The sequence below is a fragment of the Hoplias malabaricus genome, chromosome 4, assembly GCF_029633855.1.
Source record: "Hoplias malabaricus isolate fHopMal1 chromosome 4, fHopMal1.hap1, whole genome shotgun sequence".
NCBI classification, from domain to species: domain Eukaryota; kingdom Metazoa; phylum Chordata; class Actinopteri; order Characiformes; family Erythrinidae; genus Hoplias; species Hoplias malabaricus.
Genome location: NC_089803.1, coordinates 39,046,950 through 39,064,318, shown reverse-complemented (window position 1 = coordinate 39,064,318; position 17,369 = coordinate 39,046,950). Strand labels below are relative to the sequence as shown.

The 17,369-nt window shown below is 40.8% G+C and overlaps 1 protein-coding gene across 1 annotated transcript in view; it reads left to right on the top strand.

The window, feature by feature from the left end:
- The window catches only part of cspg4 (chondroitin sulfate proteoglycan 4), a 68,318-nt gene that overhangs the window by 34,858 nt on the left and 16,091 nt on the right, over positions 1-17,369 (top strand). Inside the window, exons 2-3 of the mRNA XM_066666795.1 lie at positions 11,645-11,808; positions 12,590-16,129. Of these exons, the coding sequence (XP_066522892.1) occupies positions 11,645-11,808; positions 12,590-16,129 (3,704 nt within the window). The remainder of the gene's footprint in view (positions 1-11,644; positions 11,809-12,589; positions 16,130-17,369) is intronic.

Sequence of the window (17,369 nt, the reverse complement as noted above, 5' to 3'; positions counted from 1 at the left end):
CCATTACAGTGCAAGTCATTATATCTCATCTTGGTCCATTTAACGGTACATAAAATAATTATCTTTTTAAATATTTCAACACTGAAAGGGTCCTGGTTTTGTGTTAATTAATATTTGAATCAGAAGACTCAGTCAGTTGAAGGTAATCAGCTGTTTTGCAGACGAGTGTAGCAAATGAGTATATGTAAGGTAAAGAGTTGTTCCAGTAGGGGCATGTCTTTGGGGATTGTGAAAGATCCTCAGATAATATTTGCCCTAGATTTGTGTCTGAATGTGTGTGTTTGTACCCTCAATTGGAGCTTGTTGGCATGCTCTGCAGTTTATAAGGAGACTCATATTTATATTATATTGCTGTGTTGATGGTGCTTGGGCCCCTCTGAGAATCTCTGTGAATAGGAGAGTTGAGGTATGCTGAGCTGGTTTTCAGTTTGATTTGATGCTTACTGGCCCAGGCTCCAGGTCGACAGTAAAGTAAGTCCCACAGAAGAGAGCAAAAGAGAGCTCTGGGCTCTATAAAACACCAGAGCATAGTTGCACTGAGCTTTACTGTGTCCTCTCCATGCAGAAACAGCACATTAAGGCAAGCAGCTGCTTTAAATAACGTCAGTGGTTAAGCACAACCTGGCCCTTTCTCAATTTGCTGTTAAAACTGCTTAATTGCTCTTAATGAAGGGGCCCTCATTACTGAGACCTATTAATAGTTTACGGGTGAGAACATCAATGCATCAAGCATCTTCCCCCACCTCTAGAAATGAACTTTCTAAATCTGTTCTATGTCTACATTTATGAAAGCATTGTGTTACCATTTCATTAACACAGAAGATAAATGGCACTAAATAGAAGGACTCCAGTCTAGGGTCGTAAATTCCATCCATCCATTATCTGTAACCGCTTATCCAATTTAGGGTCGCGGGGGGTCCAGAGCCTACCTGGAATCATCGGGCGCAAGGCGGGAATACACCCTGGAGGGGACGCCAGTCCTTCACAGGGCAACACAGACACACACACATTCACTCACACTTTCAAGTCGCCAATCCACCTGCAATGTGTGTTTTTGGACTGTGGGAGGAAACCAGAGCACCCGGAGGACACCCACGCAGACACGGGGAGAACACACCAACTCCTCACAGACAGTCACCCGGAGCGGGAATCGAACCCACAACCTCCAGGCCCCTGGAGCTGTGTGACTGCGACACTACCTGCTGCGCCACCGTGCCACCGGGTCGTAAATAAATAAATTAAATATAATATGGACCCACAGCAAGATATCAGGGATGGAAAAAAATGTATTTCTTAGCTCCAATCACAGCGCTTGTAAGTCTGTTTCCAAAAACACTGACATCACTCAGCAGACAATAAGTCTAACTGTGCCCTCCAAAAGCTGCTTTGCAAATCAACAAAGCTATGCTGATATTACATCCAAATACTGAAATTGCACCTTTGAAAAGGCACTGTCTTAAGAAAAGCTGAAATTGAGGACACTGAGAATTTTTGTCTCACTCATTTGACCCCTCTGGATATTCGGCTTTGTGGAAATTTGGTATGTGGATCCTTAATGGTGTTTTCCCACTGGTCGGTGCAGTATGACATAGTTATGTTTCTAATCTGAAACAAGAAATACCAAAAAAAAAATTTCAAAATAAAAACCATTTGATTACTTTTGTTCCCATCACATAAAAGAACCATGGATGTAGGCAGAGTATAATAGCTCCCGTGAATTTCCCCATAATTCTAATGTAAAGAGCAAACACAAAAGTGTAGCATCAATGCAGAAACTTCAAGTTCTGGCTTACCTGGTATTCAGCATTTTGTTTTACTTGAAAGACAAAGACATCACTTATACTTGGCTCCAAATCTGTGTGGACCTGAGCCTCTGATAACGGCTTGTATCTGAGCAGCTGACCAAACAGAGCTTTCTGTATTGTGTTGGACTGTTGGCAAATGAAGCCACTTTGTTCCAGTTAAAAAGTAGGTGCAGCCAGTGGAGTTTTAAAACAGCAGTTGTGTTTGTATGACTCAAGTGAAAAGTCTGTGATGATTGTGTTTACACACCCATAAGTTCTAGATCAGCACGCCTGGTACTTCACCACAAAGTGTTACCAAAGTCAGCTTGGGTATTCTGGTAGAGTACAGGTCTTTTGGCAGTGGAAAGTGAGGCAAAATTTGTGATCATGGATTTGAAATCCCACCTAAACATGCCACGTTTTTCTGTGGAGAAGTACTATATGATTGACATTTGAGTAGCTGTTCTGTGCATTTAAAAAAAGGAACGGGTATATTATTGTCGCTAAAGGTACAAACAGTGTAATAGAACCTTTAAAAGGTACCACAGTGTTTTATAAAATCCAGCTGTGTTCTCTAAAGTTATTGGTATTTAAAATTCGTTTGGAGAGAAACTAATAAGAAAATCTGTTTCAAATTTTAGATTTGAAGATTTAAGTTGATTCCACATTTGTGGAAGTAAAAGAAAAGATTGAAAATATAAAGTCTTATTTTGAAGGACTGGAACCCTCTCCAGGGTGTGTTCCTGCCTTGCGCCCAATGATTCCGGGTAGGCTCCGGACCCACCACGAGCCTGAAGTGGATAAGCAGTTACAGACAAGGAATGAATGAATGAAAGTCTTATTTTAAAGAAACAAACACAGCTTTTACATTTATGAACACAGAACCAAACATGTTACTGTACACATTTACTGTAGAATAACAAGAAATTAATATTTCATTTCTTCTAAAAATTTATCCCTTAAGTTCTCATGGACCAATATATTAGTTATCAAATAATCCATAAAATTTCATCCTTGTCTTTCTGAAGACTTGCTTTCAGACCAGCACATTAGAAAGCAGTTCGTTTTGTCCGTATTGCCCTCCATCATGGGATGAGACTTTACTCAAATATTTGTAATCATATCATAGGAACATACCATAATTGTGCTCATGTCCATACAGAGTGGCTCCAGTTAAGTGGTAGTGTCTTATGTGTTGTATAATAATAGGCAGCTCTCTCTCTCTCTCTCTGTCCTTCCGTATGTCTCTCTTTGCCATGGCACCATTAAACAACCAAGGGGAACAACTCACAAGCAAACCCACTTTTTATAGACAGTGGTCCATAATTTTGCATCTGCTGTTACACAAGTGTGGTTTGTTCAGAAAACGTGGTGGTCAGTGACTGTTGCTATGGACTGTCAAAGAAACATGTTTCCCTAGCATTCAGTGTTTTTCTGCACTGAAAAATGATTGCTTTGTCACTAGGGTTGATCTAGAGCACTGATGAGATATGTAATTTTATTTGGTTGTTTTTCAAATTGATGTATATGGTGACATATGCCAGATTTGAGGCACATATACCTTCAGAAATTTCCAAATCATAGCCATATATCATTTTATAAAGCCCTGTCCCAGTACAAAAAAAAAACTCACACCAGATGTTTATGGACATTTGCTCATACCAACATATCTTCTGAGATCAATGGTGTTAACAGGAAGTTTCCCCCATTTGCTGCATCAACAACTTTTATGCTTCAGAGATGGTATACAATACATGGTGAAACATTGTTGTGAGAATCTGATGCCATTCAGCTACAATGAGATTCGGTAATGATGCTGGAGTATTGGCGGCACGGTGGCGCAGCAGGTAGTGTCGCAGTCACACAGCTCCAGGGGCCTGGAGGTTGTGGGTTCGATTCCCCCTCCGGGTGACTGTCTGTGAGGAGTTGGTGAGTTCTCCCCGTGTCCGCGTGGGTGTGCTCCGGTTTCCTCCCACAGTCCAAAAACACACGTTGCAGGTGGATTGGCGACTCGAAAGTGTCCGTGAGTGTGTGAGTGAATGTGTGTGTGTGTCCTCCAGGGTGTATTCCCGCCTTGCGCCCGATGATTCCAGGTAGGCTCTGGACCCCCCGCGACCCTAAATTGGATAAGCGGTTACAGATAATGAATGAATGGATGGATGGATGCTGGAGTATTAGTTACAAACAAACAGTATTATAAACAACACTCATGTCATAGGTATTGAATGGTGCTCTACAGTCGAATGTTCTGCTCTACAGTCGAATGTTGGGAGCATTATAAGCATCTAGCACATGTCATGGTGACCTTAAGTCTGGGTGCAGGTGCTCCAGGCTGTCCCATTTCATTTCATGTTTTGCTATAGAGATCATACAGTATGGGTGGGTACAACTGAACATATGTCCACAAATCTTGAACCTTAACCCCCAGGTCCCTGGAGCTGTGTGACTGCGACACTACCTGCTGCACCACCATGCCGCCCGATAGAAAAAGTTTAAGTCTGAAAATATGAAAATGAAAATTACACTTTATTACAATTTATTATTCATTTCAGCCCTATTTACCTGCCCTAAATATCATGTTTCCATATAAAGGATACAGTTTGTTATTTAGTGTCAATTTAACCTAAAAATAATCAAATATTAAAAGTGTGTATAAATGATCTGTGAAAAGTTTGATTAAACCACAAGAGAGGACATCTACGTACTGAAAACACACTTGATGTTCCTGGAAACCAAAAAAAGTTTTCTTTCTTACTAATTAATCTGGCTTTTCAGGGTCCCCAATGGAACTGTACAAATAATTTCTTAGAAATATCTTCCCAAAGTGTAATAGATGTCTGCTGAATTTCACCAATATTGCTCTCCACACTATGTGGTCGTAAAATGAGTAAAACATATGTAAACTTTACCCTGAACAATCACAAGACAAATATGGCTCAACACTCTTACAATCGCACACTTGAGCCCAGTCATTCAGAACCTCACACAGAGTAAACCTGCGCTCGTTCTGAACCTCACACCGAACAAATTTGGAATTCCATCTGATTTACCCTGTGTACACCATTAGTACTGTGTACAATCATAACCACAATTCAAAGTAAAAAGCTAAAAAAAACACAGCTTCTCTCTCTAGGCTGTGTGTTGCCATGGTAACATAAACAAAACTTTGCTCACCAGTGACAGAGATCTCTCAGTCATGTGGGTTCATTAGAATATTAAGACCACATCAAGACCAGAGCATTTGTGCAATCTTTGAGGAGTGTTTTATCATATTTCTGCTTTGTGTGTTCTATTTAAACTTTGCTGAATTCTTCACATAACATCCAAGTTTGGTATTATGCAAAATAACTCAGTGTATCAGTATGTGTTCCCAGGGGCTTTAACAAATGCACATTCAGCTTAAATGCTTATATAGCTTTCAAGATATCCTAGGTTTTGGGATGAGAACGTCTCGACTCCTCTCAAGCTGTGAGTTAGTTTCAGGCCGTAGCTCAAAAGCATGAATTTCAGAAACAATCCTGACCCTTCATGGGCTCTGACTCACTCTCTCAGCCGGATCACGAGAACAGAGAGAGCTCCAAATGGCTGGCTGCTTCCTGGAGCTGTGGTTGTTCCCCTTTTCCATACATGTGTTCCGTCACTGAAAACAGCAGGGTGGGTTCAGGCTGGAAACATACTACAGGATGGAGAAGAGTTATTCATAAAGGAGACAGAAGCACATTCAGTTTCCTATGAATGCTATAAATACAAGTCGGACCAATCATCAGATTATTGCCATCTGGCCTGGCTGGAGCCAAAAGACAAGCACACAATTAGTACTGCCCGAGATGTGGTGAGCAATATAATAGTGTTCACTGGACGGCCATCTGCTATGAGGAAGACACATATTGTCATACACTCGAGACAGAATTTCCCACCGATGATCCCAATATTGTGTCTGGAAGAAGCACAGACAAACACGAGAAAAATCAGGAATAGAAGGTAAATCTCTGTATATAGAAAGTTAAAAATCAGACTTTTCTAAGCTCAATCACAAAGTCTGCCTCCTTATTTGTGTTAGTCTTACATAACCCTTATTTTCTCTCCAGTGTACACAAGCCCTCTAAAGTAGTCTGGCTTCCAGACCTAGTGGATTTCCTTCATGCTTTTACCAAACCTGGACTGACTTGATTCCATCTCCAGGCCAATAACAGAGCCATGTTTGTGCCTCTGTAATGATCTGTCTAGTACACAATGCAGCCTCACACTCTTTACCTCTGTTCAGTTCTACAACAAGCCAGGACTTTATAACAGCCGTGTAAGCTGTAAGGGCGAAAATATGAAAACATGTCAACACTATCATGATGAATTAACCTTGTGCAAATCTGTACAAATATATTCTGTCAAAGCAGTTTCAAGCACTGAAATATAGGTGATTTACAACTAGCCCAACCCCACAGGTAACTGCACTCTATGGACTGAAATGTATGGACACCTGCTTATCTAACATTTCTTTTGCTATGAAGGGTATTAATAGACAGTTTGTCCCCCCTTCTGCTTTCTGGAGTTCCCACTTCAGAGAACACAACATCTTGGCTCCACAGCTCAATGCTGAAGGGAATCTTACAGTAGGAATTGAGCATAGTATACTGCTACTCCAGAACACCTTCATGCTTTTTTAGAGATTATACAGTACAAGAGCAACCTAAAGTAGCTGAATTAACTTACCATAAGGGGTGACTATACACTTTTGGACTTTTGTGGTTTTCCACTACATGTTACGTACTCAACTTGGCTCAACTCAGCTCTACACGCTTCTTGAAATGTGGTACCTTGTACGTATTCCATTAAAACAGTTTGCCACTGAAATGTAGCCAGTTACATTGAAAAATAGCATCTCTGACAGGATTTGGAAACCACAAGAATGGCCGCGGTAACATTTAGCAATGAAGTCTCATTGTGTAATCACATGTTGTTGTGCTGTTGATGTGTTTTGCCACTGAACACAGCTCTGTGTGTAAGGACAAACAGATCAGTACAGATTTGTAGTACTGTTCAGTACTGTTAACCTCTTGCTGGAGCCTTTCATCAGGCACCAATACGTCGAGTGTTTGAAACTCTTCAAAAGACCACAAGATAATTTTAATGGCAGCTTTTGTGAGTTATATTTTGTGAGAATAAATGTGATCTACTGTAGCACAAGAACTTTAAAAACTTCTAATTTTGTCTCTTTGGCCAATCAGCACTCAGCAATATTTACACCTCACATTTAGTCCATACTTGACTTGCTTGGAGCCAACAAGCAGGGACTAAAAAGTACCCAGTTTCTGGTAACTTAGGCCAAATTTGTCTGTAATGAAAAAGCAAACAAGCAGAGTAGGGCCAAGCCGAGTCTAGCAGGCACCATGCAGTGAAAAATCACCATATGAAAGATTATTTTTGTGAGTGAAGCATAGTCAAAATGTCACTTATTTCACAGGAAATGTAGCATTATGTTATGGCTTTACTTGGTCATTCTATGTGCAAATCTTGTGTGGAAAATACTGCGCATTGTGAAAGTATCCTCATGTACCATGGTTTTCATCATACCACTCACACTTGCTTCACTCAGAGTATACAAACATGTTTCTAAATGGAATGCATGGTACATGGTAAACTCTACATGGGGTCTAAGGTCCTTGAACACCTGCATCCTATTTGAAACAATGGGATAAGTTTAATGAGCTCCAGCTTGACTCCCATTGTGTCCCTCACATTTGGAGAATGCTCAGTTCTCTCAGACTGATGCTGCTGGCACTGAGGGAAGCTCTGAATGATTTGGCTATGCCCACTGTCATATATTATCCTCAGCACACTCAGCTGTGGGTATTACCCAACAGCAACAGAGCCCAGAGCCATGAGGATAATGACGCTGACCATGATTCCCTTAGTTAACCTTATTATCTATTGCTCCTCTCTCTCTCTCTCTCTCTCTCTCTCTCTCTCTCTCTCTCTCTCTCTCTCTCTCTCTCTCTCTCTCTCTCTCTCTCTCTCTTTGTCACAAACACACACACATACACACACACCCTTTGCCCTTTAGCTGGCAGCTTCGAAATGCTTGGCACACATCCTCCTGACCAATGCCACACACCAGATTATGCTTAAAATCAGTACCACACTGCAGACAGATGTGTGCACTCTGCATAACTACCATTACAAGCTGATCAGATATGAATGTACACTTCCCAAATATCATGGCCAATAAAATATCATATCATAAAGTAGAGATAGGGCAGAATAGAATTAGACGCCTGACATGTTTGAAGACTATCTGCCCTCTTCACTTGACTTTTCCACTCTAAATGCTAATTTTCTGAACTGTTTCGTGGCCAGAATTGTGTCAGCAGACTTTACACTTGTTAAACACTTGTGTTCCCTCTCACCTGTTTACATTGTCATTATGGGTTCATGGTTTTGGTACTGCGCATTAGCATAGTCTGAAAGAGAAGAAGAAGTGTACTTGCTCTGTAAGGTTTAATGCAAAACTGCAGTACAGGGTGATATGTGCAAAAGTGTTGTTACATTGATTAAATATTAACCAAAATAAAACTGAGGGACTTCCCCAACAGAAGCAAGCCCAAACTTCACAGTAGGAGTAGGGTAAAGCACTGCAGTGGAACATCTAACGGCATCTATCAGCACAGGAACCAAATTTGTGCAGGTGTCTCCTTTTTGTTTTGCGTCTCATTTCATTTCATGCTTTTGAAACTAAACATGTCATGCATGTACAACTGAGTATCCACTATGTGTGCCAAATTCACCCCTAGTCATGGCTGTGTTTAAAAAAATTAAGTAAACAAATAAAACTAATAAGAAAAAGACAAGTGTGAGAAAGTGTGTTTAAACGTTTGACTGATACTACCTAACTGAAAGTCAGGATATATAAATGTAATTCCCAAGAGAAAACCCCACTCTAGGGGGATTCCAAAGAGAAACACCAGAAAATGGAGTGAGCAGTGAATGGAAGGGTGTCATATAGAGATGTAGCACATGTGTTGAAAGGACCTTAATTCCAAGGTTTAAAGCCTGGAGAAAACTCAGTATAAGCTTTTCAAAGCTTAAAAGGGACCATGGAAAAGCAGTGCCATGCTGGCCTGATCTTCAAAGTGAAGAGTGCGCGTGATCTACATGAATATTCTTCACAGGGATCCAGTGTTCTCTGCTATAAGCCATGGGCACTAGCTGTGTGACTGACTGTAGGAGCCCAGCTAAATGCTAGCAGTGTCTGGGTAATGCTTTAAACATTTTATCTTATGGCTTTTTGGTCATGGAAGAGAGAATGAGAGGGAAATAAAAAAGGAGAGAGAGAGCGAGAGAGAGAGAGAGAGAGAGAGAGAGAGAGAGAGAGAGAGAGAGAGAGAGAGAGAGAGAGAGAGAGAGTGCATGAGTTCACTTTGATCACAATAGTCTGAAGACGCTGATAAAAGCAGGCTCCTCTCTGTATTATACAGCCTTTAACATTATTTATGTGCCCTATTGAAGTGCTGTGGAGTCTTGATTTGTCTATTTTTCCCACTGCACAGTACATTGCTCACAAATTGTGGAGTTACGCACATGACAAAACTCAACTCTTTTTGTATTTTGCGTTAGTATTTAGGGTGTTGCAGCGGGTGAAACCCAACCCAGATGTGATGTCTAGGTGAGCCCATAGTGTTTTAGGCATCACAGTGTTACACAGCTCCAGGGTCCTTGGGCTGTGGGTTTGGCCTCTTACCTCGGGTCACTGTCTGTGAGGAGTTGGGTGTGTCCTGTACGTGTTTGTGTGGGCTTACTCTGGGTGCTCTGTTTTTTTCCCACAGTCCAAAAAGAAACATTGTTAGGTGGATGTGCTGTGTGAAATTGTCCATAATGTGTGTGTATGTGACTAGATAAGTGTGTGATGGACTGGCCATCTGTCCAGGGTCTGTTCCTGCCTTGCACTCAGTGATTCTACTCTGGACCCACCACAATCTTAAACATCTTAATGAATCTTAAATGATGGTGTTAAAGTAAATTAATGTATAAATGAATAAAGCTACAGTCACACGCCTGAAATGTGTTGGAGAACCAAAATCGTAGGTTAGATACCTGTATTCCAGCACCTCATAAAATATTGCTTGCATGTTTTTCTACATATATAACTGTCTCCAGTGATTCGGGAAGGAAAATAGAAGGACACGTTTGAGACTGAAAGGCTTTGATGGGAAAAAACTGATAAAAATCTGCTTCTCAGTACATATTCCAAAGCATCTGTTTCTCCATGTTTCTCCACACTTAGGGGCTTTCCACACAGTCACACCAAAGTGCCTTCAAGCCTGTACGGTTCGTGGGCACTTGTGAAATATCTATCTAGGCTATATGGCTTGGCTCAGGTCCTGGAAACCCTTGTCTGAGAGACCTCGCTCTTTTGCTTGGTTTAGTCTAAGAGTGGAAGCGATGGGAAATAATCCACTTCCTGAGTGTATTGTATTGGTGGTGTGAGAAGAGAGGGTGTTCTGTGCTAGGCAGGTGGCTGAATTAGCATAGAGTCAGAAATCCCCCCTCAACCAAAGCCTGGGAAATCCTGCAGCAGTGCTGGCGGCCAAACACACTCATGGGGCTCTGACTGATAGCTTAGAGAGGGAGAGAGTCCTCAAGGCTGTCTCTACAACCTTTCCTCCTTTGCTTTGGTTTGCAACAGCTGTGTAAGACTGAATCAGGCTGTGAGTTCCCAACACCTACATTCACTGTGTATCCCTTTCAGTTTCCCCATGTATTAATAGCTCGTTGTCTGACAGACTCTTAAACAGAATTACAATACATTTCAAGAGAATCTTCAGCCTTTAGTGACATTCCCCAATAGGACAGTATACATAAACTCGACCAAAATGGAGATACGTGTTTTCATTAGTCAGCAATGTTTCATATCGTTATGATTATCAGAACATTTATCATGTATAAAACCTTTTTAGCAATTACTAGACAAGTGCTAAATTGCTAAATTTTTGACAATAATTAATTCAACTGAGATATCATATATGAAGTTAGTTTGTGGTAATATTTACTCACTGATAACTCCTCTGAAGGATAGAGAGAGTAAACTCTGCTAATTGCCCTTGGTGTTGGATTATTCACTGATGCTTTGACACACTTTAAACATGTCAATATGTAAAATGATATGCCTGATATGTGACATGTGTATTATTTAGAATATTAAGTGCAGGTCTGCAATAATGGTGTGTTCAATCAGTCTAAAGCTGGCTTTTCCTTCTGCTACTGCATAGTTGCGAACACGTTTGAGCATCATACACAGATAATTACACAAGCACAGCCAACACAATTTAGGGAGCAGCATCCAAATCAGAATGTAAAAAAACAAGCAACAACGGGTAATGTCTCCAGCTCTGTTTTACAGAATGAGTCAAAGAAAATACTGAAAAAAAGGAAGAAACATATTGCACTCTGCATTGTGACACAGAGATGTTAAATGGATCTTCACAGAAGGATAAACCATATGGTGACATTTAGAAATAGTTTAACTTTAACCAGACAAATAATTAAGCACATATTCTTATTTAAAGGCTTGGCAAGCAGCAAAGGCTACTTGAATGTTGTATAGGGTTTAACTTTGTCCAATTAAATGTTTGATAGGGTTTACCTTAGTACAGGTGAAGGTGGATAGGGTTTCACGTTGTCCACATGAATGTTGGATAGGGTTTAACTTAATCCAGGTAAAGGTGGATAGGGTTTAAGTTAGTCCAGGTGAGTGTTGGATAGGGTTTAAATTAGTCCAGGTGAACGATGGATAGAGTTTAACTTAGTTCAGGTGAAAGCTAGATGTCAAATTAGCCACGTGTCATGTATTCTCTTTTTATCTGTTGCAGATTCATACTTTGGGGATAGCTATTGTCGGATTGAGGCAGTGCAGGATCTGTTGAGTTTTCACTTGTCGCTGGAGTTTAAGACAAGCAGACGCAGTGGGCTCCTTCTGCTAGCAGCTGGAAATGAAGACTACCTGTCTTTGGAGCTTTTAAATGGCAAGTTACAGGTAAGAATTCAAATTTCATAGCTTATTACTTTTATTTATTTCATTTTTTTATTTATTGATTTATTTAGCTATTCATTTATTCATGTGGTTGGCTTGACAAACCATTTTTACTGTTTGTTTATTAACAAAATCAAGCCCTTGTTAATATTTGAACAATTGTGCCTCCATTTCTCCATAAGAAGCAAATATAAATCTTGTCTTTCATATGCACAGTAATTTGGTTTGGTGTCATTCTGAATTGTGTTCTGGTGAGTCAGATGTATTTTCAGCTGCTTTACATTTAATCAAGCTATGCTTCACTTCTCTGTTCATAACATATGGAAAACATCTTTCATGGAGCTAGAGTGAGTTGCTGACCTGAGTTTATATCTTTCAGCCTCCCAGACTGCAGCTAATGTATAGAAACTCTACAGCAAAGAACATGCAGGAATTATGTACTTTCGCAATATGTACTTTCTCAAAACAATTTCATCATCTGTACTGTGAGATTCTTCATTAAAACTGCATTTCCAATGACACTTTTTCATTGGATTGAATTCAGAAAAACATTGTAAACAGATTTGTTTTATTGTGTGTCTAAGCAGTCAGTTTGAAATAAGAGTCGTGACATTTTAATCTCATAATCGATTGCTTAATTGCTGTGTAGGAGGTAAGGAAATGAGAAGCAGGAAGGCTTAACTAAATATATTATAAATCTAGTGTAAATGTGAAATACATTAACACAAAATGCTTAAGTGTTTCATGTTGCACTTCTGAAAATTGTTTGTGTTTGTTTCCACAGGCGAGGATGAACATGGGTTCAGGTGAAGTGGCATTGGCCTCCCCTACTGGTATGCAGCTGAATAATCTAGTGGATCACCAAGTTTCTCTAACACTGAAAGACAACAAATTCAGCATGGTTGTGGACAACATTGCAACCACCTCCACTGAACTACAAGAAGGGGAGGACCTCAATATTGACATTGGTGTCTTCCTTGGAGGTGTGAGAGATTTGGAGGTCGAGTACCTCAGCACTGCGTTGCCCTTCCTTCGTGGCTGCATGAGCAAAGTAAAGTTTGAGTCTCAACAGTTTGACATTTTGTCCTCAGAGGACGTTACCTGCCATGACACCAAGGAAGGCTGCAGTACTGAGTTTGAAGCTGGAGAGGGGGAGGCCACTAGTTTTATCAGCCCAGACTCCTTTGTGTCCTTCCCAACTTGGACACAGTCTAACACAGGCTCTCGCAGCATAGACTTGCTGATGAAAACTACAATAGAAGAGGCATTGCTTCTCTTCCACCCAGGTCACCAGTCGGATTTCATTGCCCTAGGTATGAATGGAGGCCACTTAATTGGTGTGGTAGATCTGGGCAGTGGCAAGGTGGTCCTCAACAACCTGAAAGTGCAACTTGACGATGATCAGTGGCACAGGGTACAGATTCGACTTCAACCCAACATTTTTGAGATTACAGTTGACAGTAAATCTGTCTCGCTCTCACTGAATGGATCAGAAAATCTAGACCTTGTTGGAAATCTATACTTAGGAGGAATTCAGGGGAAAATGAAGGATGTCTTTCGTGATGGCTACTTGACTCGCATGGAGGAGGATGTCACTTCTGAGTCGTTCATTGGCTGTTTAGGAGAAATCAAGGTGAACCAGAAAGCCAGAAGCCTGCAGGATGCCTTGATAACTAAAGACATCCATGTTAAATGTGAGGGCGAAGAGTATGATTACTCCAGCTATTATGATATTGAGACAACCACAACTACAGCTCCACTGCGGATCAGATATGTAGGAGGCACTGAAGAAAGACACTGTGTTCCGACTGCTGACACGCCAGAGATCTTTCAAAATGTCTCCAAGCTTTTGGATGTTACCCCTCTGCGTGTTGCTGAGGGTGGGGAGGCTTATATTGATGTAATCAACCTCAATCCAACATTCAATCTAAACACTGCAGGAATCAGACAGTCTCAAATCATCTTCACCCTTCAGAGTGATCCTTGGTATGGGCTTGTAGATATGAACATCAACACTAGGCGCACTAAGAAGTTCACTCTGCTGGATGTAGTGAATAAAAAGATTAAGTATCTTCATGATGGCAATGAAAGGTATAGCGATCAAATCCAACTAGAGGTAGTTACTCTAGGTTCCAGTCTTCCAGAGTGTTTGAAAACTGCCCATCAATATGTTCTTCCAGTGGAAATCCTCCCTGTCAATGACATCCCTCAGGTTATGGGAGGTGACATTTCTGTCACAGCAAATGGGCGCACTCGCTTAAGCCCAAGCCTGATCAAAATAGATGATTCAGATAACCTGTGTGATGAGTTGATTGTAACCATCATCTCCCAACCAAATATTAATGGTTATGTAGAGGATGCACATTATCCTGGTAGAAGCCTGAGAGAGTTCACCTGCAGTCAGCTTAGGGATGGGTTCATTTATTATGTCCACAAAGGAGGCTTATTAGATGGACTAACATTGCAGGTTTCAGATGGAGATAAAATCAGTCAGTCAACCACTTTCACACTTGCAGTTACACAGCCACAGATGAGCCTAGTGACCAACACCGGACTTCTCCTCACTCAAGGCAGCAACTCAACTATTGGGATACAGAACCTAGCTATGTCTGCCACGCCTAGGACAGGAGATATTGTATTCAATGTTACACAGCCACTGAGATTAGGAGAGTTGCAAATTATTGCAGATAATGGTATACCACAAAAAGTGTCACAGTTTCATCAGTTTGATCTAGAGCAGAATAAACTGAGATACATCACTACGGTAGCAGTAGATTTGGATGATACAGAAACAGAGTACATTCATTTTTCTGCTCACCTTGGTCTGTTGACTCTGCCAGACAATGTGTTTATAATAAAAGTCATGCCTACTCAGTTAGGAATAGCCAAGATTGCTCCTCTGGAAATTACAGAAAAACAGCCAAAAGTCATCAAGAAGGCAGAGTTGGAGGCTGTGATGAAGGGAAAGCAAATTCCTGCAACATCAATAAAATTCATAATTTCAAAGAGTCCAGCACTGGGGTCCTTGATGTTGCAGGGTAGAGATCTGTCAGATGGAGATAGCTTCACCCAGCAGGATATTGAAAACGGACATGTCAGTTACAGACCCGTAATCCGCAGGGCTGTTGATGCTGAGGACTCTTTTCAGTTCAAGGTATTTGCAGAGGATCAGTCTTCCAGAGTGTACACCTATCCTGTCAAAGTTAAAGCTGACCCCAGTGCTCCTAGCCTAACCAACGAGAAACTGGTAGTCCTGGAAGGTAATGAAAACATATTGAATAAAGAATACCTCTGGGCGCAGACTCCCACTTCCACAGATTTTGTGTACAAGATTGTTCAAGGCCCCATGTATGGACAACTTATTAGAGACTCCCCTCCCGGTTTGCCGAGATTTGACGGCGCGATTCGGGTTTTCAGTAATGAGGATCTACTTTTGAACAGGCTCATATACCAACACGATGGCTCAGAGATCAACCATGACCAGTTTAGCTTCTTAGTATTTGAAGAAGCTGAAGGCAGCACAGAAGGCCAGGAAGTCCTCAGAGGAACATTTAACATCGCAGTTCAATCCAGAAATGATCATGTACCTCAGAGGGTCATTAACAAACCCTTTAACGTGGTTAGAAATGGACAGCGTTTATTGACCACTGATGATATTCTGTTCAGGGATGATGACTCAGACTTCAATGACACTCAGCTGGTCTATGTTCGAGTAGGAATTCTTTCTGGTAGCCTCGTCTCATCTGCAGACCCTACGCAACCCCTTTACCGTTTCACTCAGGCAGACTTGAGAGCTGGGAATGTTTTGTTTGTTCATCACGGTGCCGATCGTGAAAGATTCCAGCTTCAGGTGTCTGATGGACTGCATAAGACTACAGCCCTTCTTGAGGTTCAGGCAGCTGAGCCATACCTGAACATTGTCAACAACACTATGGTTGTTATAGACCATAGTAGCACCATGACTCTTAACACCACTCTTCTGGGCACAGAAACCAACATGGACATTAGAAGTGCTGCAGAAATTGTGTATGATGTAACCTCTCCTCCAAGTGATGGCAGGATTATTGTCAGTGGTATTGAGGCCAGTCTGTTTACACAGGAAGACCTTAGGAAAGGAGTGGTGTCCTATGAGCACAGCGATCAGAGCCTGAAATCCAAAGACTCATTTGCTTTCACTGTGCGTGTAAAAAGCTTGTCTAAGGATGGTACATTCAAAATTAAGATCTTCAAGCAAGGATATCGGTCTGAACCTCAAGTTATGGCAAATCAGGTGATCATTGTATACGAAGGAGAGCATTCCACTATCGACCCAGATCATCTGAAGGTAAGAGCTGAATGAAGAACAAGTTTAAAGCAGTTTACTTGAGTTTTCTTGCTTCACTGTTTTAGTAGCACTTGAATTATTAGGGTATAAAATGGTCATTACTGGAAATGAGTAGGGATGTGGATTTACCCTTTGAAGTTACTAACTTCTGAAATGCGGAATTCACATATCTAGACGAAAGATAAGATCTAGAAAGAAGCCCAGGACATGTTAATCCAGTACATTTTTTGATAATAATATGTGGTTTACATGTTATGCAGCCTCCTATCCTAATGTTAATTTTGCTACAGTTAATTCCAACCTTGCAATGCGATTAGATGAGAGAATTTCCAGGAGTGCAATATCCTGCAGTTTCCTTCTGGATCAATAAAGTGTTATTTTATTTTATCTTATATAGCACGATAATGGCACTCTGACCGCAGCTTTTCAGGTATTACTCTGTTATATAAACATAACCTAGCAATAATGCCAGCATATAAGGGGGTAGGTGGGTAGGTGCTTGATAACCCTTTTCTACCAACATGGAACTGGTTCAGTTCCCATTCACGCATCTAATTTTCAATTCTTCGACACATTTCCACCAACATATATAAGAACCAGAAAAACAGACATAACTAAACATCATTTACACATCTAGTCTGAACCCTGTAAACTGTGGACTAACCGTGACTATATCCAGATTCTATCTGTTTATCTCTTGCTCTGGTGCTGTTCTGGTTAAAACAGACAAAAAATCATGCAGCATTTGTATCCATCAAAACTGGCCCAGTTCACTTGAGAGCACCAAGGTTCAAAAATCCTAGATGGAGCATGTTTGAGAGTTTGGTCAAAAATGGCTAAGTGGAATGTGTGAAGAATGTTGATAAATCACATTTTGTTCTGTCCTCTTTATCCTAATATCTAATAACAAATGTAGATAACAAACTGTGGTAAAATCACAATATTATACTCTGGGTTTGTGCTATAGTGTGAGATATTGGCACTGGTGTACTGATCTATGACTGCAGCACACCAGTGCCAATATCTCACGTTACAGCACTCCTCTCGTGTATTACTTTTTAAATAATCAGAGCAAGTGTGTGTGCTTTAAATCTCATCAGTGGAGATATTCAAATGACAAAGACATCAAGCTGGCTTATGCCAATTTGCGTGTCAGTGTTTATGAAATGTACAGAGTACAGATGTCTAAGCAATGATTGTTAATTTACCTAAAAGAAAAAAAAAACACCAGAAAAACTAC